Source organism: Amblyraja radiata, chromosome 41, assembly GCF_010909765.2.
Source record: "Amblyraja radiata isolate CabotCenter1 chromosome 41, sAmbRad1.1.pri, whole genome shotgun sequence".
Classification (NCBI taxonomy): domain Eukaryota; kingdom Metazoa; phylum Chordata; class Chondrichthyes; order Rajiformes; family Rajidae; genus Amblyraja; species Amblyraja radiata.
Window position 1 is genome coordinate 9,465,325 of NC_045996.1, and position 24,295 is coordinate 9,489,619.

The 24,295-nt window shown below is 48.7% G+C and overlaps 3 protein-coding genes across 3 annotated transcripts; all 3 read left to right on the top strand.

Moving 5' to 3' along the window:
- Positions 1-53: 53 nt before the first annotated feature.
- Positions 54-614, top strand: LOC116967732 (glycine-rich protein DOT1-like). The gene has a single exon (XM_033014339.1). The coding sequence runs from the start codon at positions 54-56 to the stop codon at positions 612-614; it is 561 nt and encodes a 186-aa protein (XP_032870230.1).
- On the top strand, positions 424-8,724 carry snrpa (small nuclear ribonucleoprotein polypeptide A). Its single transcript, XM_033014457.1, has 7 exons — positions 424-581; positions 2,216-2,326; positions 2,941-3,113; positions 4,188-4,355; positions 5,650-5,823; positions 6,683-6,771; positions 8,034-8,724. Exons 2-7 carry the CDS (start codon positions 2,254-2,256, stop codon positions 8,191-8,193), a joined length of 837 nt encoding a protein of 278 aa, XP_032870348.1. The 5' UTR covers positions 424-581; positions 2,216-2,253; the 3' UTR covers positions 8,194-8,724.
- A 4,596-nt stretch (positions 8,725-13,320) lies between these two features.
- mia (MIA SH3 domain containing) lies at positions 13,321-19,222 on the top strand. The gene is made up of 4 exons (XM_033014458.1): positions 13,321-13,575; positions 15,831-15,964; positions 17,122-17,232; positions 19,041-19,222. Exons 1-4 carry the CDS (start codon positions 13,419-13,421, stop codon positions 19,059-19,061), a joined length of 423 nt encoding a protein of 140 aa, XP_032870349.1. The 5' UTR covers positions 13,321-13,418; the 3' UTR covers positions 19,062-19,222.
- The last annotated feature ends 5,073 nt before the right edge of the window (positions 19,223-24,295 follow it).

Consider the following 24,295-nt stretch of genomic DNA (forward strand, 5'->3'; position numbering starts at 1 on the left):
GGCGGGGGCGGGAGGGTGATGATCGACGGTGGCGACTGCCAATCAGCGCGCGGATGGGCGGCGGGGCTGGCCAATGGGGGCGGGCGGGTGATGATCGACGGTGGCGGCTGCCAATCAGCGCGCGGACGGGGCGGCGGGGCTGGCCAATGGGGGCGGGCGGGGGCGGGAGGCTGATGATCGACGGTGGCGGCTACCAATCAGCGCGCGGATGGGGCGGGCGGGGGCGGGAGGGTGATGATCGACGGTGGCGACTGCCAATCAGCGCGCGGATGGGCGGCGGGGCTGGCCAATGGGGAGTGGGCGGGGGCGGGACATGGGACGGGAGGGTGATGATCGACGGTGGCGGCTGCCAATCGGCGCGCGGATGGGCGGCGGGGCTGGCCAATGGGGAGCGGGCGGGGGCGGAAGATGAGGTTGGCGGTTGGAGCGGGTCGCGCGCGGGAGCGAGCAGCGTCGGGCCGGCGGTTGGAGCGGGAAGGCGGGAGCGGCCGGCAGTTGGCGCGTCGTTGCATCGGATCGGCGGTGTCGGGGACACGGGTGGCGGCGGCGGGAAATCGAGCGGAGGATCGTCGGCGGCCATTGTGAGTCGGGGGAGCGGCGGGTACGCGGGGTAACGCGCTGACCCGGCTCTCCCTCCCGCGTGGCCTCACGGCCGCCATCTTACCGGGCTGGTTGGGAGAGGGCCCGCGTCCCGGCGGGCGGGGCTTACGGTGCCGGTCGGCCCAGGGGGAGGGAAGGAGGAGGCGCTTGGGTCTGATGGGCCTCTATGGGAGGGAGGGAGGTGAGCCTGGTGTGGCTGGGGGAGACTGTGTCTGTGTAGGGGGAGTAATGGCCGGCGTGGAGCCAGAGAGGGAACGGCGTGGAGAGGGAGGGATGGGAAAGGGTTAGTTTCGTGAGGGAAGGGGCGGAAAGTGAGGGAGGGAAGGAGGAAAGAAGCTGGGGTAGATGAGAGGGAAAGTTGGGGTGAGGAGGAGAGGAGGGAGGGAAGGGGTTTGTAGGAGAGGGAGGAAGGGGCAGAGTGTTAGCCTCGGGGGTGACGGGGTGGGGATGATGAGACTCTTGTTAACATAAGCCTTAGGGCTATAGTGGGGAACAGTTCTGAGGAGAGGCAGAGTGTGGGGTGTTACTGAAACATAGAAATTAGCTGCAGGAGTAGGCCATTCGGCCCTTCGAGCCTGCACCGCCATTCAATATGATCATGGCTGATCAGCATCCAACTCAGTATCCTGTACCTGCCTTCTCTCCATACCCTCTGATCCCCTTAGCCACAAGGGCCACAACTAACTCCCTCTTAAAAATAGCCAATGAACTGGCCTCGACTACCCTCTGTGGCAGAGAGTTCCAGAGATTCACCACTCTGTGTGAAAAAAGTTCTTCTCATCTCGGTTTTAAAGGATTTCCCCCTTATCCTTAAGCTGTGACCCCTTGTCCTGGACTTCCCCAACATCGGGAGCAATCTTCCTGCATCTAGCCTGTCCAACCCCTTAAGAACTTTATAAGTTTCTATAAGATCCCCTCTCAATCTCCTAAATTCTAGAGAGTATAAACCAAGTCTATCCAGTCTTTCTTCATAAGACAGTCCTGACATCCCAGGAATCAGTCCCTGAACAAGGTACAGGGAAAGTATTAAAGAAGTGCAGATACTGGTTTACCAATGAAAGCCACAAAGTGCTGGAGTAACCCAATGGGTTGAGTTGGGATGGGAGTGGCATTGTTTCATTGCAGCACGATTGGGCTGCTTGGGGGTCTTCAATCCATTCACAGTCGCTTTGCACCCATGTTGAACAAAACAAACTACGGGAGGATCACAGCAGGTGAGATGGAGGGAAATGGACAGGCATTTCCAGTCAGGACTCTTCTCACGATCTGAAGAAGGATCCTGACCCAAAACACAATTTCACTTAGCCGCTGCTGTCTGGCCTGCTGGGTTCATCCAGCAATCTTTTGTTTGTTGAAGATTCCACTGTCTGCAATCTCTTGCATCCCCGTATCACATTGGATCCTTTTGTTTGATGTCTGTAAACCAGTTAGGGTTTACAGACATCAGGGTTACAGGGTCCGTGTTGATCTTTGGTTGTTTCCTGGTCAAAGCCAAAATACTTTAGGATTAAGTTGCTGCGTTTGGATTTAAATTTGTGATTTCAGGTCAACCTTTGCTCTCTTGTAGTGATTTGTTTGTTGGTATTCTGTCGCAGTGACAAGGTTTGTCTTGCAGGGATAGCTGTCGGGTCTCATTTAGCTTGGTGAAGAGCCATGTCTGTCCAGGACACCCGTCCCAACCACACCATCTACATCAATAATCTGAATGAGAAGATTAAGAAAGATGGTAAGTATTTGGGGAGCAACTGGATGCAATAGCATCCTCTGCTATTGCCACTTCTGTGAGTTTGACCACAGGTATTGAGGGTGGCAAGGAAACTGCAAAATCATGCAATTTGACCCAACTGGTCCATACTTCATCACTGTTTTCCATTCTCCCTTGTATTTAACAGGCTTATTTTTCAAGAGGGACTGAACTATTCCCAATGTAGCAAATCACACCATGTAACTGTTTGGGGTTTTTCATGCGCCCCTTAAAAGACTTGCAACCTTTTTTATGGAGCTGCCAACAAAAAAAACTTCCATCTATCAATCTTTAAAACTCCATCATAATTTAACATTTCTCCCTTGATCTTGCCACTTGTTTAAGGGAGCACAGCCCATCGATTCTTTCCTTGTACTGGGTTGATGCTGTCGCAGTGTGGTTCCTGCAGCCCGAGTGCCTCAGCGTTTTGTAACATGGAGCCATTTGCTGTGCTGTGGTGACGTGTGTAAGCAAAAAGGATCGCTGTCAACCTGCATGCTAATGAACCTAAAATATGGTACTGGTTGAGGTCTGATAATACTTGGTAATCTATGTTGAGTGGCAACAGAAGCTGATTGAGGTGTGTGTCTCTCCAGAGCTGAAGAAGTCCCTCTATGCCATCTTCTCCCAGTTTGGCCAGATTCTGGACATCCTTGTCTCCAGGAACTTGAAGATGCGAGGGCAGGCCTTTGTCATTTTCAAGGAGGTCAGCAGTGCTACCAATGCCCTGAGGTCCATGCAAGGGTTTCCGTTTTATGACAAGCCAATGGTGAGTTCCGCATGATGATTGTGTTCTATTCTTGGCTATACTGAAGTGTGTGACATAATGCCCCTCTGTGGCAGGCCTGCAGTTAAAGCATTTGACCCACCTCACATATCCTGGTGTGGTTGCTCTGTGTGCATGCCCTCTGCTCAAAGTTAAATAACCTTGTCAGTACAACTTCTCCTTTGTGTGCTTAATGCAAAATGCTGGTGGAACTTGGCAGGATAGGGAGCTGCTCTGGAGGGAATGGGCGGGTGGTGTGTCTAGTTGAGACCCTTCTTCAGACTGGTCTTAAATTGGGTTTGAAGAAGGGTCCCTACCCGAGACGTCGCCTGTGCATTCCCATCACAAATGCTGTCTTATGTTCCCAATGCACTTTGTATTTTGCTCAAGTCCGAGTCATTCAGCATGGAAATAGGCCCAAATTGACCAAGATGCCCCATCTGCTCTAGTCCGACCCACCTGCCTGTATTTGACCCATATCCCTCTCAACCCTTTCTATCCACGCGCCTGTCCAAATGTTTGATAAATGTTGTTACAGTATCTGCCTCAACTACCTCCTTTGGCAGTAAATTCCATACCTTCCTCCCCCCTCCCCCTACTCCAGCAACTGCAGTTCCTAATGTTTCCCATGTGTGTCTATGTGCATTGCCTTGAATCCTTCAACTAATCCAGGGTGCAGCATGTTTCTACTGAACCAGAGGTTTAATGGAGCCTCTTGACTGAAGTCCTATCCCCACATTAGTCAGTTAGAATGGCTTTCAGCTGATACTCATCCCTTTCTTTCTCCTCTACTATAATATAGTATTCGTGTACTATAACTTGGTATTCTCTACACAGCTTTCTTGGCTGCAAATGTAACAAAAGTATTGATCCAGGAGGAGTGCAGTGAGCCCACTCTGCTGAAGCTTGTGTTTGAACCACGGGACACAACTTCTCTTCATTCAGATTCAGATTCAACTTTAATTGTCATTGTCAGTGTACAGTACAGAGACAACGAAATGCAGTTAGCATCTCCCTTCATGTCAGTGGTCCCGTGACATTTCGGTGATTTGATGCAACTTTTCCCCTTGTCAACAGAGGATCCAGTATTCAAAAACTGATTCTGATATCATAGCCAAGATGAAGGGCACCTACGTGGAGCGTGACCGGAAGAAGGAGAAGAGGAAGGTGAAGGTTCCGGAACCTTCTGTCAATAAGAAGGCAAATGCCCCACTAACAGCCAATGCTGTACCCCAGTCCGTCTCGGTAAGTGTGACCATCTAGGACACAATCTGAAGGGGAATAAGTAACTTGTTAGGATTCATATGACCTGCTGGGTCTGACACACACTGGCTGTGCTGAGTAGGCTCTCTCATACTCTAAAGTGACAACACTTGTAACCCACAGTGAGATGGTTGTAGACTAATGAGGTAGTCACTGTCCACCACTCTGAACCATTGCATTATCAATGTTTCATTGCTCGTGGTGTTGATCAGCCAACTCTGAAAGGCTCATCCCAGTCAGCATAGCGTTTTGTGTCTTTTCCAAGTTAATCTAAACGGCGTGTTTTACTTGATTTTTTTTAATTGGCTTTATTTTGAATAATAGAAGTTGTCTCTTTTAAGAACAATCACAATTTAGTAGACATACAATGCTGGAATAACTCAGTATGTCAGGCAGCACCTCTGGAGAAAATAGTTTAAACTCGAGCAAAACGAGTTAAAAACGAAAATAGTTAAAACGCGAGCAAAGCGGAGTTGCCGATTTTCCTTCCCCTCCCTGCAATTCATTCCATCTGCTGATCCCAGTGGGGTTCTGTGGATGAAGCGTCCCAGCTCAGTTGCCGTTCTCAGGAACCGATGTCTAGCTTTGTTTATTAGTAACCTTTAAGTTTCACCATCTCAGGTACCACCTCCTAAAATGTCTTCTGTGTGCTTATGCAATCAAGGCAATATTGGAGAGGCAAGGGTCTGCTGCAGCAGAACCCTTGAATACAATATTGTCACATGTGACAAGTCATAGTGAAGTTCTTTGTTTGTCCATTGTCGCCCATAAAGGGCCTTTACAAAGTTACAACACTCCCCCCCCCCGTGCCAGTTCCCCCTTTGTTCCCTCCCCCCCCCCCCCCCTCACGATGGTCCCCCACATGGGTCCTCCTTTGTTCCTTCCCTCGGCAGCGGCGGCCTCACTTCCATGTGCCCGTCCTCGTCCATCGGTCGACGTCATCATCGACCGCTGGGCCGACCTCTCCATTAACGCTGCGTGTTAATTGGCCGCCCTCTCTGTGGCGCCGACCCAGGTCCCAGCCGCAGGCACTGTCAACCCAAGCACCGATGGCCTCGGGCTTCATCAACCCGCGAGGCTCTACCTCTGGCCTCTGCTTCTCAGCGGCACCTCCAGAAGGTGTCTGGAACCTGGATCTGTGGTTAGGTTAAGATGGTTATTGGCAGTGGAGGGTACAGAGCGAAGAGGGTGATGGGTGTCTTGTTAATGCACTGTTTGTTGCTGTAAAGTTTACAGTCTCTGTTCATTCATTGCTTCGTTTGTTTGTTCGTTCCAGGGCATGCCCATGATGAATCAAGCCCCACGGATGATGCAAATGTCAGGACAGCCTCCCTACATGCCACCACCTGGCATGATGCCTCCTCCTGGGATGGCACCTGGCCAGATGCCACCTGGGTCCATTCCTCCTGGCCAAATGATGGGTGGGCAGATGCCACCTCTTGCTCAGACGGTGAGTGTTCACTTGGTGTTTTAGCACCATGGGGGTTCAAATACTTTGGCAATTGGAAAATTTCCTAATGTAAATCCCTCATTAAGTATGGGGCTCAAAACTGCTCATAATGCTCCAATTCCCTTCCTGTTTTCTGTGACTACCCTCCTGCCCAGAGATTGTATCCTTGTGAGGTGTTTAAAACCTCACTTTATTTTTGGTAAAAAACACTGCACGGGACCCTAAAAGTAATGCTCCAATCTTTTACGGTTATTTTTTATAAAATGATTACTAAATATTTGCTCTCCATTACTCTCTGAATTAGAAATGATTGGCCTAAATTAATATTCTATATCATCTATTTTGATTAACTGGGATTCCTGCAATTCCTTTGGCTGTGGCCATGGTTTATTTCTGCTAACTTCTTGTAGTGTTCTGTTACACAGCAGAGCTCAGTGCTTGAGCTGAGCTGCTAAGCAGCTTTAGGTTTAGCTGTTGGAGTGGGGCAGTTAGTGAAGGACGTGGCATTGGGGAAGTGGATGGAAGAGTTGGAGGAGCAGCTTGTTGGGCAAAGTCTCACTGCAGATAGACACAAAACACTGGAGTAACTGCGGGTTAGGCAGCACCTCTGGAGAGAAGGAATGGGTGTTGTTTCGGGGCGAGACCCTTCTTCAGTCTGAAGAAGGGTCTCGACCCGAAGCATCATCCATTCCTTCTCTCCAGAGATGCTTCCTGACCTACAGAGTTACTCCAGTGTTTTGTGTCTATCTTTGGTGTAAACCAGCATCTGCAGTTCCTTCCGACACATAAAGTCTCACTGCAGCACCTCCTGTGATGAGAGTGACTTGCTTGGAAGCTGACTACCATCTTTGTTTTCCAGGTGCCTGAAAATCCACCCAACCACATCCTCTTCCTGACCAACCTGCCTGAGGAGACCAATGAGCTGATGCTGTCCATGCTTTTCAACCAGTAAGTACCAGATGGGGCTGAAATGGCTGGTCCTTCAACCACGATTTTGAGCTGGGGCGACAGGCGCTAAACAAATGTAGAGATGTAGACGGAGAGGCTGGAGTTGATGGTGGCAAGGGCGGGAGCTGAGGTTCCCAGAGTGGTGATACTGCGTGTAAAGGATTCCCCTGGCCCCTTCTAACATTCCAGCTTTGGGGGGGAAGCTGAAAATTAAATGCTGGAAATGCTTAGCAGGTGTAGAGGTAGAAACATCTAATGTTTTGGGTCATTAAGAACAAGGAACGTTGCAAGGATGGTCCCTTTTAACAACTTAAAAGTTGGTTTCTTTCACTTTCCACAGATGCTGTCTGGCCTGTGAGTGTTTCCAGTATTTTCTGTTTTATTGTTGGTGTTTGCCCTCCATCAATGTATTTTCCACTAACCGGCATTTCAACCTTCAGCTGCCTCCTACCCAGGAGCAGTCTTATTCTGTTTAGGAACACGGTGAATTTGTCCAGAGATACAGACTGGAAACAGGCCCTTCGGCCCACTGAGTCCACGCCGACCAGCGATCCCTGCACATAACACTATCCTACACACACTAGGGGCAATTTACACTTCTAGAAAGCCAATGAACTTACAAACCTGTACGTCTTTGGAGTGTGGGAGGGAGCCAAAGATTTCGGAGAAAACCCACGCGGTCGCGGGGAGAACGTACAAACTCTGTACAGACAGCGCTCGTGTCGGGATCAAACCCGGGTCTCTGGCGCTGCATGCCATGTAAGGCAGCAACTGTACTGCTGTGCTGCCCTGGAGCTGTTGATTAAAACGGAGTTCCCTTGGGCTGGAAGGGGTGAAAACCTATGGAGCCATATACTAGCCTTCACGCGACAAGAGGCTCCTTGTGGGGTTGGGTTATTGATGCTGCCATCCTGCGTTCATGGTACAGCAAAGATATTTGCTGATGATGAGTCTAGGGGCTGCACTGTAGCCTGCTGCTCCTTGTCAAAGGGTAGTTTAAGTTGAGCCCCCCAACTGAGAAGCGATGCAAGGTCTAGACTGACTGAGGGAGTGATATGCAGCCACTCGTTTGCTTCAGTCTACACATGATGAATATAAAACAAAATAAATCCCATGGTGCAAGTCTTGAAGATTGTCTGCTTTGTGATTTAATTAACTGTAAACTCAGGTTGGGGTGCCCAGAGAGAGGGGGTGGATGGGCAGTGCTGGCTGTGACGGTTGCCTTGTGCTCCACTGACCGACCGTCTGTCTCTCGCCTCCAGGTTCCCTGGCTTTAAGGAGGTGCGCTTGGTGCCGGGCCGCCACGACATCGCCTTCGTGGAGTTCGATAACGAGGTGCAAGCGGGGGCAGCACGAGACGCGTTGCAAGGCTTCAAGATCACGCAGTCGAACGCAATGAAGATCTCATTCGCAAAGAAATGAGGGGTTGAAGTGGATCACACTGGTTAATTGTGGCTTTGCTTTCAAAGCCCTTTTGTGTTTTTATATAATTAGTGAAATAATTGGTTTGTGTATTAGATTCGAACGTTTAGGTGCCTCAGGTAAGTGAGGGTGAAGAGGCCCTCTTAGCAGCTGCACCCTGCCCCAGTGGACTCTCGACAAGAGTTCCAGCATTCCCCGTGTGAGTGTGCCAAGCATCTTGCTTGGTGGAGCTGCATGTTCAGATTGTGTTGTGGATGTTGTTGTGTACCTGGCCCTGTACATCAATCTGAATCGCCCCATCCTTCCCAAACTGGCAATGGCCTTAACCCTGACTGAAGGAATTGGATGGAGATTCCTCTCCACTCAGTTTCTTCCAGTTAGTCTGCCCTGATTTGCCTGCAGCTTTGAGTGAATGAAATGAGTGTCTGGCTGACTGAGGCAAGTTTGCTTAATCGCACCAAGAAAGCTGTTCACCCAGAGTCTCAATGACATTGCACCTGGAGCTTTCCAAAAAATAAAACTTTTTATATATAACCTACTGTGTGTGTTTGTTTGTTTATGTCCTGAGATCTGGTTTTCAGTGTTACGGAGCTGGATAATTAGCTGAAGAGTGTCCCGATCCAAAGCGTCATCTATCTATCCCCTCCACTAGACACAGAATGCTGGAGTAACTCAGCGGGACAGGCAGCATCTCTGGAGAGAAGGAATGGGTGACGTTTCGGGTCGAGACCCATCAGACCTCTACAGATGCTTCCTGAGCCGCAAAGTTACACCAGCACTGTGTTTTGGATAATCAGCATATTTGTTCTCCATATAGAATTTAATTTGAGTAGATGCACAGAGTCTCTTGCCCAGAGTTGGGGAATCGAGGACCAGAGGACAGGTTTAAGTTGAAGGGGAAAAGATCTAGGAATATGGGAGGGGGTGACGTTTTCACACAAAGGATGGTGGGTGTATGGAATGAGCTGCCAGAGGAGGTAGTTGGACTATCCCAACGTTTACGAAACTTAGGTACATGGATAGGACGGGTTTGGAGGGATGTGGACCAAATGCGGGCATGTCGGACTAGTACAGCTGGGTCCTGTTGGCCGGTGTGGGCAAGTTGGGCCGAAGGGCCTATTTCCATGCTGTATGACTGACATTGAATCTTTGATACCTCCTGCCATCAATTTAACAGTGTCCATTGATTCTTTATTCCTTGACCCTTCCCCAATACTTGGTTGACATCTTTAAAAAGAATTGGCTAGTTATCACATCAATTCCATTTGGCAGCAAGTTCCACATTAGACACTTGGGTAAAAATGTTTCTTCCAATTTTATTTCATTGGTGGTGGTCTCTGAACTGATCTTGGATCAGTTGGGATAATTTATTTCATCCAGAGTGGTGAATCTATGGAATTTTCTCCCACAGAAGACTGTTGGGACCAACCCACCAAATATATTCAGGAAGGAGTTGGATAAAGGTGTCATGTAAGGTCAGCAGACTGAAGTTGGGTGATCAGCCACGGTCGCATTCAAAGGGCCGAATGGCCTTCTCTCAGTTTCCTGTGGTACCCACTGATCTTGTAAGATCTCTAGCAAGATCAATGAACACTGCATATAGCAACACCCGGACACAACCACTATCTCCATTGGCAGAGTGAGGCCACGTACAAACTGAAAGAACAGCACCTCCCTCATATTCTGCTTGGGAAACATGACCCAAAGGTATGAACATTGAATTCTCCAATTTTAGGTAACTAACCAGCAACCTATTCCCACCTCGCACCCTCTCCCTCTTCACCTCCATTTCTTTCACTCCCACCCCTATTTCCCCTTCTACATATATCCCTTCCTCTGGCTTTACATTTCACTCTACTATATCTGACACCCTTTTGCCTCCTTTTCATATCTATCCTTTGTCCAGCACCAGCTAAACAACCGCCACCACCTGTATCCACCTATCACTTGCCAGGCTTTGTCCCCACTCCACATCTTCCCAGCTTTCTTCCCCTCTACCCACCCACCCTCCCCATCTGAAGAAGGGTCCCAACCTGAAACATTGCCTATCCATGTTCTCCAGAGATGCTGCCTGACCCACAGAGTTGCCCCAGAATTTCTATCTTGGTCCCGCCCCCTCCCCTGACATCTGAAGAAGGGTCTCGACCCGAAACGTCACCCGTTCCTTCTCTCTGGAGATGCTGCCTCCCCCGCTGAGTTACTCCAGCATTTTGATTTAAACCAGCATCTGCAGTTCTTTCTTACACGAGTTGCTCCAGCACTTTGTTTTTGGAAACCAGCATCTGCCATTCCTTGTATCTGCAAGCATTACCTCGGCAGGCAGGCAGGCAGCTTGGAAAGGTCATCAGCTGCCATGACCTGTCAGGGGAGCAGGTTCACCAACAAACCCATATCCGCCCACCCTCTTCCTGTGCCCTCCCTACACTGGCATTATTCTTCTGTCGTGTGTCTTTTAGACCTGCAGCTCCGTTGAGGCGAGCCAGGCCAATGTGTCATCGTCCAGGTCAATCAGACCTCGTTCACTATTCGGCGGCCGGTGTTTGGGGCAAATGGTGACTATGTGCTCGAATGTCTGTGTTGGGTCCCCACACTTGCAGGAGGCGCTGTCCACGAGGCCCCACGCTACTCCATAGCGTCCGATGCCTGTCCTCAAGCGGTTGAGGGTTGTCCACTGCTTTCGGGGCAGGTCCTGGCCCTATTCTGGCACTATTCAATGGGACACTGCAGCAACTCCTTAGCCTATGCAATGGCTCGATGCACCATTTCTTGCCATGGGTCAATGTTGGCTACGGGAGGTGCCCCATCCCCCGGGGCACGGAGGTTGAAGGCGGGCGAGGAGAGGGACGGCTACAACGGGTCTTTATGGTCAACTGCAGTTGGGACTGGGAAATGGCCAAAACCTGGCGACTCTTACATATAGAGTAGGTGGGCTGTTTCTATGCATTCTTCACACTGTGTTTTTGATTTTCTGTTTTTGGATTGAATTCTGTTTTTAATTTGTGTCTCTGTGATGTCTTTATTACTTGTTATATTCCGATTATATGTTTTTATTCCGATTACTATGTAAGGTGTCCTTGAGATGTCTGAAAGGCGCCCATTAAATAAAATGTATTATTATTATTATTATTATTATTATGTACTGAACCGGGGATTACAATAGACAATAGGTGCAGGAGTAGGCCATTCGGCCCTTCGAGCCAGCACCGCCATTCAATGTGATCATGGCTGATCATCCCCAATCAGTTCCCCGTTCCTGCCTCCTCCCCATATCCCCTGACTCCACTATTTTTCAGAGCTCTATCTAGCTCTCGCTTGAAAGTATCCAGAGAACCGGCCTCCACCGCCCTATGTGAGAAAAAGTGTTTCCTTGTCTCCGTTCTAAATGGCTTATTCCTTATTCTTAAACTGTGGGGCCCCTGGTTCTGGACTCCCCCAACATCGGGAACATGTTTCCTGCCTCTAGTGTGTCCAAGCCCTTAACAATCTTATATGTTTCAATGAGATTTCCTCTCATCTTTCTAAACTCCAGAGTGTACAAGCCCAGCTGCTCCATTCTCTCAGCATATGACAGTCCCGCCATCCCGGGAATTAACCTTGTAAACCTACGTTGCACTCCCTCAATAGCGAGAATGTCCTTCCTCAAATTAGGAATTGTACTTATGTATGGCAATAATCTCACTGATCTGTATGCAAAAGAATTGCAATGTACCTCAGTACACGTGATAATAAAGGAATCATTGAACCTTTGAGAAATCTCATAAATAAAATGCAAGGAATGCATTCAAAGGATGTTATCAGTCTGGGTCATTCTAACACATCCGGTGTGGGTGAAATATTTAAAAAACAAGTTTGGTTTATTTTATTGTCACGCGTACCGAGGTACAGTGAACAGCTTTTGTTGCGTGCTAAGCAGCCAGCGGAGAGAGGATACATGATTCTCTCCCCCCCACATCAGTCTGAAAAAGGGTCTCGACCCGAAACGTCGCCTACTCCTTTTCTCCATAGATTCACCCACTGAGTTTCTCCGGCATTTTTTTAAATCTACATGGTTACAATCGATCAATTTACATGATAAGGGACTAACATTTAGTATAACCATATAACAATTACAGCAAGGAAACAGGCCATCTCGGCCCTTCAAGTCCGTGCCGAACACGTATTCTCCCCTAGTCCCATCTACCTGCACTCAGACCATAACCCTCCATTCCTTTCCCGTCCATATAACTATCCAATTTATTTTTAAATGATAAATTCGAACCTGCCTCCACCACCTTCACTGGAAGCTCATTCCACACAGCTACCACTCTCTGAGTAAAAAAGTTCCCCCTCATGTTACCCCTAAACTTCTGTCCCTTAATTCTCAAGTCATGTCCTCTTGTTTGAATCTTCCCTACTCTCAGTGGGAAAAGCTTATCCACGTCAACTCTGTCTATCCCTCTCATCATTTTAAAGACCTCTATCAAGTCTCCCCTTAACCTTCTGCGCTCCAAAGAATAAAGACCTAACTTGTTCAACCTTTCTCTGTAACTCAGTTGCTGAAACCCAGGCAACATTCTAGTAAATCTCCTCTGTACTCTCTCTATTTTGTTGACATCCTTCCTATAATTAGGCGACCAAAATTGTACACCATACTCCAGAATTGGCCTCACCAATGCCTTGTACAATTTTAACATTACATCCCAACTTCTATACTCAATGCTCTGATTTATAAAGGCCAGCACACCAAAAGCTTTCTTTACCACCCTATCTACATGAGATTCCACCTTTCACCTAGTACTAGGTAAAGCCAGCAAAATCCGATCAAGGATAGTCCGTGGGTCACCAAAGAGATGGACAGAAGTTCAGTACTGCTCTCTAGTTGTAGTAGGATGATTCAGTTGCCTGATAACAGCTGGGTAGAAACTGCCCCTGAATCTGCTGTTCCAAAACACTTTCCAATCCAGCTCAAATAGCAGGATTTGGGTAGAAATAGTTTTATTCCGCCTTGCAGAGAGTGTAAACACACTTCTGACTGTTATGCTTAAAAGTTTACAATAAGGGGATTATTCTTAAGTTGTTTACCTCGAGCCTGTCCCCCCTGGGAAATACATTCCACGCGATATTTGGGTTGCTAAACCAATCCGTTTGAGCTCAGCAAACATTGGCCTGGGTCCCTGGGACAGGGCAGGCAGAATTTCAGGGTTTTTTTCACCCGCAGGCTCCTCGTCTATTGCAGAGGATCAAGGATGCTTCCTCCACGGAATAAAACGCAGCCTGGGACATCTTTGACAGTACTTCTCCTTTGTGTGCTTGTTGTGTGCACCAGCGATGTCTTGTCCAGCAGGGAGCAAGCGGTGCATAAACTAGCAGACAGGAAGCTGTGTGCCGATGAAGAATGCAGCTGTAAGTACTTCAAACAGCCTTCTTTGCGCTGTTGCAAGACCGACCAGGGTGCAAATGAAATGTAGCACCTCAGGAAACTGCATTGTTTTTGAATGCATAAGATTTTTTTTGCTTTTGTAACTTTGTGCTTTGGAGAGAGAGAGAGGTTGGGAGGCTAAGTTTTTTTTAAAGCAAAAATAAATGTAAACAATTATTTATAATATGTACAATACAAAATACGTAAAACAAATGTTCTTAGATACCTAATATTAGACGATAATATCACCATCCTAATTGAGGATGCATTCCACCCCCCGCGGTCCCGGAAATCCCCAAAGGTTGCCCGTGGACAGCGCGTAGACCCTCTCTAGTGCCACCCGGGCGCGGTTCCCCGTTCCTGCCTTCTCCCCATATCCCCTGACTCCACTATTTTTAAGAGCCCTATCTAGCTCTCTCTTGAAAGCATCCAGAGAACCTGCCCCTCCACCGCCCTCCGAGGCAGAGAATTCCACAGACTCACAACTCTCTAAGTGTTTCCTCGTCTCCGTTCTAAATGGCTTACTCCTTATTCTTAAACTGTGTGGCCCCTGGTTCTGGAAAAGGGGCAGGCAGCCGACTCGGGCAGAGCCCACTTCAGCCTGGCGCCGTGACCCGCGGATGGCCATCTTGGCCAGGCCCAGGAGCAAACCCTCAAACTGCTGGTGAATAATGCCTGGGTTATTCCCAACTGCTGCTGCAAGACCCTGGTCAATGCTGTACACTCTGTTCAAGCAGCCTACAGGGATGAGGTCCAGCACCTGACAACCTGGTGTGCCAACAATAACCTCGTCCTCAACTCCAAGAAGACGAAGGAAATTATTGTTGACTTCAAGAAGATCAGAGGGGGCAGACATACCCCCATCCATATAAACGGGACTGAGGTGGAGCGTGTCTCCAGCTACAAATTCCTCGGGGTACACATCTCGGAGGATCTGTCCTGGTCCCTCAACACCTCCAAGCTGATCAAAAAGGCGCAGCAGCGCCTTTACTTCCTGAGGAGGCTCAAGAAAGCTCACCTGTCCCCCCAGATCCTGACCAACTTTTACCGCTGTACCATCGAAAGCATCCTGACCACCTGCTTCACGGTATGGTACAGCAGTTGCACCGTAGCAGACAGGAAGGCACTACAACGGGTGGTGAAAACCGCTCAGTACATCATCGGTGCCCCGCTCCCTGCCATGGATGCCCTCCACCGAAAACAGTGTCTGAGACGGGCCAGGAAAATCATCAAAGACCCCTCCCACCCTAACCATGGACTGTTTGCCCTCCTCCCATCAGGGAGGCGGTACAGGAGCCTCAGGTCTCGTACTAGTAGGATTAGGAGCAGCTTCTACAACAACACTATCACATTGCTGAACTCGGAGTCCCGCCGATAGATTTCTCCAGTCTCTCCGTCCACATTGTTTGCTTACTCTGTATTTAGAAACATAGAAATTAGGTGCAGGAGTAGGCCATTCGGCCCTTCGAGCCTGCACAGCCATTCAATATGATCATGGCTGATCATCCAACTCAGTATCCCGTACCTGCCTTCTCTCCATACCCTCTGATCCCCTTAGCCACAAGGGCCACATCTAACTCCCTCTTAAATATAGCCAATGAACTGGCCTCGACTACCCTCTGTGGCAGAGAGTTCCCGAGATTCACCACTCTCTGTGTGAAAAAAGTTCTTCTCATCTCGGTTTTAAAGGATTTCCCCCTTATCCTTAAGCTGTGACCCCTTGTCCTGGACTTCCCCAACATCGAGAGCAATCTTCCTGCATCTAGCCTGTCCAACCCCTTAAGAATTTTATAAGTTTCTATAAGATCCCCTCTCAATCTCCTAAATTCTAGAGAGTATAAACCAAGTCTATCCAGTCTTTCTTCATAAGACAGTCCTGACATCCCAGGAATCAGTCTGGTGAACCTTCTCTGCACTCCCTCTAGGGCAATAATGTCCTTCCTCAGATTTGGAGACCAAAACTGTGCGCAATACTCCAGGTGTGGTCTCACCAAGACCCTGTACAACTGCAGTAGAACCTCCCTGCTCCTATACTCAAATCCTTTTGCTATGAAAGCTAACATACCATTCGCTTTCTTCACTGCCTGCTGCACCTGCATGCCTACTTTCAATGACTGGTAGTAATATATTGCACTATTACTACGGACTGACGCTAAACTGCATTTCGTTGTACCCATACTTGTATCTGTGCAATGACATTAAAGTTGAATTGAATTGAATTCTGTCCATCTCTTTACAGATCCCATCTCCATGGGACGAGCGCTGGCTGATTACACCGCCCCCGACTGCAGGTTCATCAACATCCACCAGGGGCAGATTGTTTACGTGTACGGAAAACTCAAAGGCAGAGGACGCAACTTCTGGCATGGCACAGTGAGTGAGGACCAGAGTCTCCACAGTCTGATGCTGCAACAGAGAGTCTGCTGACTCTCACTGGCATTTGGTTCCTGCACTGACCATGGCATGCCTGGTCTCTCCTGCCAGTGTCTGAGCTCTGGGTCTAGCTGCTGTCTATGTCCGCGTCTGGTGTTTGTATCCAAACGGATACAAACTGTCTGGGGTCTGGGCTATAAACCTGGCTGCTGTCTGTGGCTGGGCTGTGTCTGATGTTTGTATCCAGACTGCGGGTCTGGGTCTGTCTGGTGACTGACTACCTGTAAGTCTGTCTGTGTCTGAGTCTGGAGACTGTGTGCAGTCTGTGTGTCTGACTGGGATCAGGGCCGTAAATCTGCCAGCTCTCTATCAGAATCTGAAGTTTGTGCCCAGACTGTGTGTCTGGCTGCTGTCTGTCTGACTGGAGCTTGTATCCAGACTGTGGGTGTGCCTGTGGTCAGGGATGTAAGTCTGGCTGTTGTCTGACTGTCTGGAGCTTGTATCCAGACTGTCGATGTGTCTGTGGTCAGGGATGTAAGTCTGGCAGCTGTCTGTGCCTGGGATGAGCCTGGTGTTTGATCCAGACTGTGGATCTACAGTGTCTGGTGCCTGCGCTGTAAGTCTGGCTGCTGTCTGTGTCTGGAGTTTGTGTCTAGGCTGTGTGTCCTCCCACTGTCTGGGTCAGTGAGGTGAGTGGCTGTGGGCCTGTCTGTCTCGGGGGGGGGGGGTGATCTGTCTCTGCCTTGCAGTTTAGTGTCTGCCACAGATGGCTGTGGAGGCCAAGTCATTGGATATATTTAAGGAGGCAATTGACAAGATTATTGCTTAGCACGAGTGTCAGGGGGTACGGGGAGAAGGCAGGAAAATGGGGTTAAGATGGAGAGATAGATCAGCCATGAGTGAATGGCGCAGTAGACTCGATGGGCCGAATGGCCTACTTCTACTCCTATCACTTGTGAACGTCGTTGCACAGCCCGCGTTTGTTGTTTTGAGGTATCTTCCAACAGCGAAGATGGGAGGCATTTGAGTGTTGTGAATGTAGGGCAAAACCATGTGTGGTCAGTTTCTGGCCGTGGCAGGCTGACTGTTTACCAGTGAGGGATAGACGGGTTTCATTGTAACTGACCACTGGCTGATTGATCCCTGTCTCTGTTTAGGTCCAGGGTGATTATTTTGGGGAGCAGACCTCTGTCCTCGGTTTCTTCCCGAAGTCGGTGGTGGAGGTGACCCAGCACCTGGTGACCGACCTGATAGAGCTGCCGACAGTGGTGAGCCTTCTCCCTCTCTCCTCCCTGCTTCCCGTCCCCTCCGAGGGCTGCCATCAGGCATAAGACCCATGACCCAAATCAGGCCATTCAGCCCATCGAGTCTACTCTGCCACTCGATCATGGCTGATCTATCCTTCCCATTCAACCCCATTCTCCTGCCTTCGCCCCATAACCCCTGACACCTGCACTAATCAAGAATCAAGCGGTGCTGGCTCGAAGGGCCGAATGGCCTCCTCCTGCACCTATTTTCTATGTTACATTTTCTATGTAATCTCTCAATCTCCGCTTTAAAAATACCCAATGACTTGGCCTCCACCGCCGTCTGTGGCAATGAATTCCACAGATTCATCACCCTCTGGCTAAAGAAATTCATCCTCATCTCCATTCTAAAGGTACATCCTTTTATTCTGAGGGTGTGCCCTCTGGTCCTGAACTCTCCCACTACTGTGTATAACCCTCTCCACATCCACTCTATCCAGACCCTTCATTACTTGGGAGGTTTCAATGAGTTTGGGTAGTTTAATTATTCTCTATATAAAGGCCGAATTCCTCCTCAGTTTCACCTCAGAGCGTCAGGCTTAAGCAGGGAACCTGCTGGGGACCTGACCCTGGTGCTGGACACTCTCAACAGGTCAATCATCATCAGCGGAGACGCTCGATAAAGGCGATGCTTTGTCCTGCGGTGCAGTCAATGTGTTTCACTATTGCTCACTCTCTGCTTGGGGCAGAGTTATGGTGATCTCCTCCCAGCTACACTGTCCTCTCTATACACTGGATCACTGGAGCAAGAGGAGTTGGCTAACAGCAAACGATATCAGTAAAAACAAGGAACTGCAGATGCTGGCTTACACAAAAAAAAAACAGCACTTGCAGTTCCTGGTAGCTTAACGTGGCACAACAGTGGATGTGACCCCTGATCTCCATTCAACAGCATCACCTGGATTATCATTGCATTGGCTCAGTCATTATTTCTCAAGTGGACATAGAACCTGGGGAACCTGAAGTTAGACACAAACTGCTGGAGTAACACAGCGGGTCAGGCAGCATCTCTGGAGAACATTGATACACGATGTTTCGGGTCGAGACCCCTCTTCTGACTGCAGTAAACCGTTATTAGAATGAGGGACCATGGGCAGGGTGTGGATGGTGTCTACTACAACCGAGTTAGGGAATGCTGAGTAATAGAGTATCATTGTATAACTAGAATATGAACAACTGCAGATGCCGGTTGAATTACAAGTGCTGGAGTAAGTGATGTTTCGGGTCGGGATCCTTGTTCAGACTGCTATCAGACAGGTGTGCTCCTTCCACTCACAGTCCAGTCATGCAGAGGATGGTGAAATTTCTACTGCTCCGTCTAGTACTGAGTGTAATTGTGTGTATTTTAGGCTTGTTTGCAAAACTCTTGAACATTGAGCAAAACAAGTGTTGGAGAAAGGTTTTTCCTTTTGGAAGAAAGGTCCCGAATCCAAAGGGTCCAGTGTCTTCTGATCCTCATATCTCTACCACTGATAGATTCTTCATTAGGAAGAGCACCAAAGGTTAGGGGGAGAAAGCAGGAGAATGGGGTAGATCAGCCATGATTGAACGGAGGACAAAACTCGATGGCCTACTTCTGCACCTATCTCATATGGTCTTATGGAATTGTCCTCAGCTGCCCCTGGACTTGACTCACACATGAAGGAGAACATTTGGAGCAAAGCATAAGATGGTAGCCTATTCCATTGAAGCCGCCAATGTTGAATGTTGAAGAGGGGTGTGGGTTGACAATCAATGCGTTTTGTAACACTGTCTCCTTGCATTTGTAGGACTGGGATTTTCGTTGTTAAGAGGGAAGACAAAGAGAGCGACTGTCATTCTGTCACCAGAAGACCAAACCATATAGCATCGAGTGATTATGTAGAATTAGATTTGAACACCTTGTAAACTGTAGTGATAATGGCTAACTCACATCCAAAATAAACAGGAAATAGCTGCTAGGCTGGTCAATGTTTCTCTAGTTTGTGCCGTTGTCAGTGGCTAAAGGTGGGGCGGTATTTCCACACCTCGTCCTTTGTTTAAAAAACATCTCACAGAACCACTCACAGGATGGCAATGACCCTTATTCTTCCCAGACTTTGTATCTGTGAGAGAAAAGCAAAATGCTGGAGGAACTCAGCGGGTCAGGCAGCATCAATGAAGGGAATGAGCAGATGACGTTTCGGGTCAGGACCCTTCTTCGGATTAATGCTTGACGCAGACACTGTGGGCTACAAGTCCTGTGCCGTTCTGTGTACAAGGACAGCAGGTGGCGCAGCGGTAGAGTTGCTGCCTTACAGCGCCAGAGACCCGGGTTCGATCCAGACTACGGGTGCTGTCTGTACAGAGTTTCTGTGACCGTGTGGGTTTTCTCCGGGTGCTCTGTATTCCTCCCATATCCCAAAGACATACAGGTTTATAGGTTAATTGGCTTCTGTAAAATTGTAAATTGTTCCTAGCATGTAGATGTGATCGCTGGTCAGCGGGGACTCGATGGGCTGAGCGACCTGTTTCCACGCTGTATCACTAAAGTCTAAAGTAAGGGACAAGGGCAGTAATAACGGGAGATTAAATTATCCCGTCACCTGGGGTCCATACAGTCTGTGATAGCTACAGATGGCTCAGAATTTCTAGTGCCTACAGGAGAACTTTTTTTTGGCTAGTAACCTGCATCGGTGCAATTTAATGTTTCTCAACACAAATAAAAAATATCTCTACCTGGGCTATCTTATTGCAAACTATTGATGCAAAGGGCTCGTGGAATCTTTCTTCTCACTGGTTGTATTTGGATTGTGCTGATCGTTGGGGTCCGGTTGTAATTCTTACAACTGCCAGTTGATGGCACTTGTGAGCTGCCACCTGATCAAGGGCTCTCAACATTGATGGTAATTTTTACTTGTTTAATTTACCGGTTTCAAAACGGAGGTGTTAACCAGGCTGCGGTTATTCTCAGTGGAATATAGGCTGAGGGGAGACATTATTGAGTTTTACACGGTGGGAGAATGCAACCTTCATGTGGTCTGCCCTGTTTTGATGAATGCAATCAACCTGGCATGCACAATCAAATAGAACAAGTTGTCCTACAACTTTAAAGTCCTGTCCCACGGTACGAGTTCATTCCGAGGAGGAGGAGCCATCTTGGTGAACGGCTGCTAGCCAGCAGCCGTCCGTCTTAAATTCGTTTTTTTTTGTTTTTAGTGAGTCCTGTTTTTTTGTTTGTAGGGGATATGGTCTTTTAATGTGGGGGGGTAGGTGTTACTTTATTTATAGGTCCCTACCTGGTCGGTGTGGCAGCCTTTTTTCCGGGCTGCCCGTCGACCCGTCCTCGTGGCCTACCAGCGGGCTTGGAGCGCCGTTTCTTGGCGGGAACCACCCAGCACCTCGGCCACAGCATTGGAGCGCTGGAGCGGAGCGGGCGATGCCTTGCCTGGGTCGCCGCGCTGGAGCTCTGGCGAGCTGGACCGCCGTGAGCAACATCTCCGGGCTGCGGGTTTGCGGAGCGGAGAGGCGGCGTGCGGAGAGACGGCAAGGCGGCAGTGCGGAGAGCGGGCGCCGACTTTTTCATCTGGAGCCTGGGAGCGCCAAACCGGCGCGGCCTTGTCGGCTTCGGCAGCCGCGGGCTCCAACCAAGAAGCGGCCGTTCCAAGTGGCCCAGCCGCCGAAAGGACTCTCCCGACGCCGGGGCAAGACCACCCGGTGAGAACGGCCAGGGACATCGGGCCTCCGTACAGGCAATTGCGGTGGCCTCAATAGGCCTGACTTTGGGGTGAACATGGGGTGGGGACTGGACATTGTGCCTTCCTCCACAGTGCTATCCACTGTGGGGGGATGATTTTTTTGTCAAATTGTAGTCCTGTAGGTCTGTGTCCAAGATGGCTGCCGTGAAGAGAGAGTGGACGCTGGCACGATTTGGTTGCCGCTGCTCTCTCTCCACACTGTGTTTTTGATTTTCTGTTTTTGGATTGAATTCTGTTTTTAATTTGTGTCACTGTGATGTCTTTAATTACTTGTTTTACTCCGATTATATGTTTTTATTCCGATTACTATGTAAGGTGTCCTTGAGATGTATGAAAGGCGCCCATTAAATAAAATTTATTATTATTATTATTATTCCAAGAGTTCTCCCGAGTTTGCCCTGATTTGAACTTGGAGATTTATGGTAATGGCCACTCGTCGGTACTCGGGGCTCTCATAGACATTTTTCAACATGTTGAAAAATCTTCACGAGTCTTCCCGTGCTTACCTGCCGTCAGCGAGTCTTACCGAGTACCTGCCGTTAGCGTTACGAGCCGCTAAGGGACGTCCCCGAGCTCCGACGTACCCGCTACGTTCATTCTCCGTGCTTACCACGAGTTTGATTTTGGAATGAACTCGTACCGTGGGACAGAGCTATTAGGCTGTGCACGCCATTCGCAAGAAGTGGATTGAATTTTACAAAATCATGTGGGAGAAAGATAAGATAATCAGAACCTTTCACAGGGCAATGGGAGTAGAACTAGAGGGCACAGCTTTAAGGCAGGAGGGGAGAAATTTGAAGGTATTCGAGAGGAACATTTTTCACACAGGGTGAATATTTGAAACGAGCTGCGAGAGGAGGTAGCAGCATTTGTAACACAGTTACGGTGTTTAAATGGCGTTTGGACAGGAAAGACATAAATGGATAATGGGCCTTAGACTTTAGAGATAGAGTGCAGTTACAGGCCCTTCGGCCCACTGAGTCCAAGCGAACCAGCGATCAGCCCGTACACTAGCACTATCCTACACACACTAGGGACAATTTATAATTTTACCAAAGCTAATTAACCTACAAACCTGCATATCTTTGGAGTGTTGGAGGAACCGGAGCACCCGGTGCAAACCCACACGGGTCACAGGGAGAATGTATAAACTCCATGCTGACAGCACCCGTAGTCAGGATCGAACCCAGGTCTCTGGCGCTGAGAGGCAGCAACTCTACCGCTGGGCAACCCCAATGTAGGTAAGTGGGATCAGTGTTGGTAGACATCACAGTCAGCATGGAAAAGGTGTGGGTATGATGGCCTCATTCTGTGCAGCATGTCTTTACGATTGTTTTATAGACAATAGGTGCAGGAGTAGGCCAATCGGCACTTCGAGCCAGCACCGCCATTCAATGTGATCATGGCTGATCATCCCCAATCTGTACCCCGTTTGTATTATCGGCTTGTATTAACTGGAATTTAGAAGGATGAGAGTGGATCTTATAGAAACGTATAAAATTCTTAAAAGATTGGACAGGCTAAATGTACGAAAAATGTTCCCGATGTTGGGGGAACCCAGAACCAGGGGTCACAGTTTAAGAATACGGAGTAGGCCATTTAGGATTGAGATGAGGAAACATTTTTTCACCCAGAGAGTTGTGAATCTGGAATTCTCTGCCACAGAAGGCAGTGGAGACCAATTCACTGGATGTTTTCAAGAGAGTTATGCCCCTGTCCCACTTAGGAAACCTGAACGGAAACCTCTGGAGACTTTGCACCCCACCCAAGGTTTCCATGCGGTTGCCGGAGGTTGCAGGTAGTGGAAGCAGGTAGGGAGACTGACAAAAACCTCCGGGAACCGCACGGAAACCTTGGGTGGTGCGCAAAGTCTCCAGAGGTTTCCGTTCAGGTTTCCTAAATGGGACAGGAGCATAAAGATTTAGCTCTTAGGGCTAACGAAATCAAGGGATATGGAGAAAAAGCAGGAACTGATTTTAGATGATCAGCTATGATCATATAGAATGGCGGTGCTGGCTCGATGGGCCGAATAGCCTACTCTTGCACCTATTTTTCTGTTTCATGTGCTGTACTGTGCTAACTAGCCCCAGCTTACAAGCAACCATACCCTATAGTCTGCAACGTATTAAACTCTTAATGAGCAGGCAAATCCCATGAATGTTTTCCTAATTAAAAATTCCACTGCAGATTAAAATTAATTCTCGTCTCCAGTGTGAGGTTAAAATCTTTATTATAATCTTAATATCAAACATTGTGACTGCCAACTGTTAACTCTAACATCTGGCCACGATTGCCACTCCCCATCCCCAGGCTTAGTTTACAGATACTGTATGGAAACAGGCCCTTTGGCCCAGCAAGCCCACCCCGACCTGCGACCAGTTCTGTGTTACCCCACTCCCTACACACTAGGGGCAATTTACACAGGCCAATTCACCGACATCTTTGGGGTGTAGAAGGAAACAGGGCGAACATGCAAACTGCACACAGACAGCAACTGAGGTCAGGATTGAACCCGGGACTCTAGCGCTGTGAGGCAGTAGCTCTACCCACTGCGCCACTGTGCCGCTCCAACCTCACACAGTGGGCTTGCAGTCCCTGCACATGTTCAGGAAGAGAGTCTCGTGGCCGGTTTCACAGTAAGATGTGGGATGGAAAATTGACATTACACTTCAAACTATTTGTTCCAACCTTTCTTCCTGGCTTACTCTGACACACATGTTAATATGTCCATCGGTAGACAAAAGTGTTGGAGAAACACAGCGGGTGCGGCAGCATCTATGGAGCGAAGGAAATAGGCAACGTTTCGTCCCGAAACGTTGCCTATTTCCTTCGCTCCATAGATGCTGCTGCACCCGCTGAGTTTCTCCAGCCCTTTTGTCTACCTTCTATTTTCCAGCATCTGCAGTTCCTTCTTAAACAATTAATATGTCCATTCCCGTACCAAATGGCTCCATACAGGTTAGGCATCGAGAAAAAACCCCTGCACTTTATCATGCAGCAATGAAGTGACCCGACGACAAGCTGATGCTGGAATCTGGAGCGACAAACAAATTTCTGGAGGAGCTGAACAAGGCAAGAAGCATTTGTGTGAGGGGATTTTGGGTTGGAAAGCTGCACCAAGTCCTAACACACGACATCGACCCACAACATTGACAGTTCCTCCTCCACCCCCACAGAAGCTGCTGACTGGACCCCAGCAATTAGTTTGTTGACACTTGATCAGAGTTTAGGTTAGTTCAGAGATATAGCTGGGAAACAGGCCCTACGGCCCACCGCATATCGATCACCTGTTCACACTAGTTTTACGT

What these genes read in the sequence shown, in the direction of transcription:
- LOC116967732 (XM_033014339.1), top strand. Translation starts at nt 54, where the DNA reads ATGGGCGGCGGGGCTGGCCAATGGGGGCGGGCGGGTGATGATCGACGG.
- mia (XM_033014458.1), top strand. Translation starts at nt 13,419, where the DNA reads ATGCTTCCTCCACGGAATAAAACGCAGCCTGGGACATCTTTGACAGTA. An exon ending in TGCCGATGAAGAATGCAGCT is followed by an intron (nt 13,576 to 15,830) that starts GTAAGTACTTCA and finishes ATCTCTTTACAG; the next exon opens with ATCCCATCTCCATGGGACGA. An exon ending in TGATAGAGCTGCCGACAGTG is followed by an intron (nt 17,233 to 19,040) that starts GTGAGCCTTCTC and finishes TTGCATTTGTAG; the next exon opens with GACTGGGATTTTCGTTGTTA.
- snrpa (XM_033014457.1), top strand. Translation starts at nt 2,254, where the DNA reads ATGTCTGTCCAGGACACCCGTCCCAACCACACCATCTACATCAATAAT. An exon ending in TGAGAAGATTAAGAAAGATG is followed by an intron (nt 2,327 to 2,940) that starts GTAAGTATTTGG and finishes GTGTCTCTCCAG; the next exon opens with AGCTGAAGAAGTCCCTCTAT. An exon ending in CTGTACCCCAGTCCGTCTCG is followed by an intron (nt 4,356 to 5,649) that starts GTAAGTGTGACC and finishes TGTTCGTTCCAG; the next exon opens with GGCATGCCCATGATGAATCA.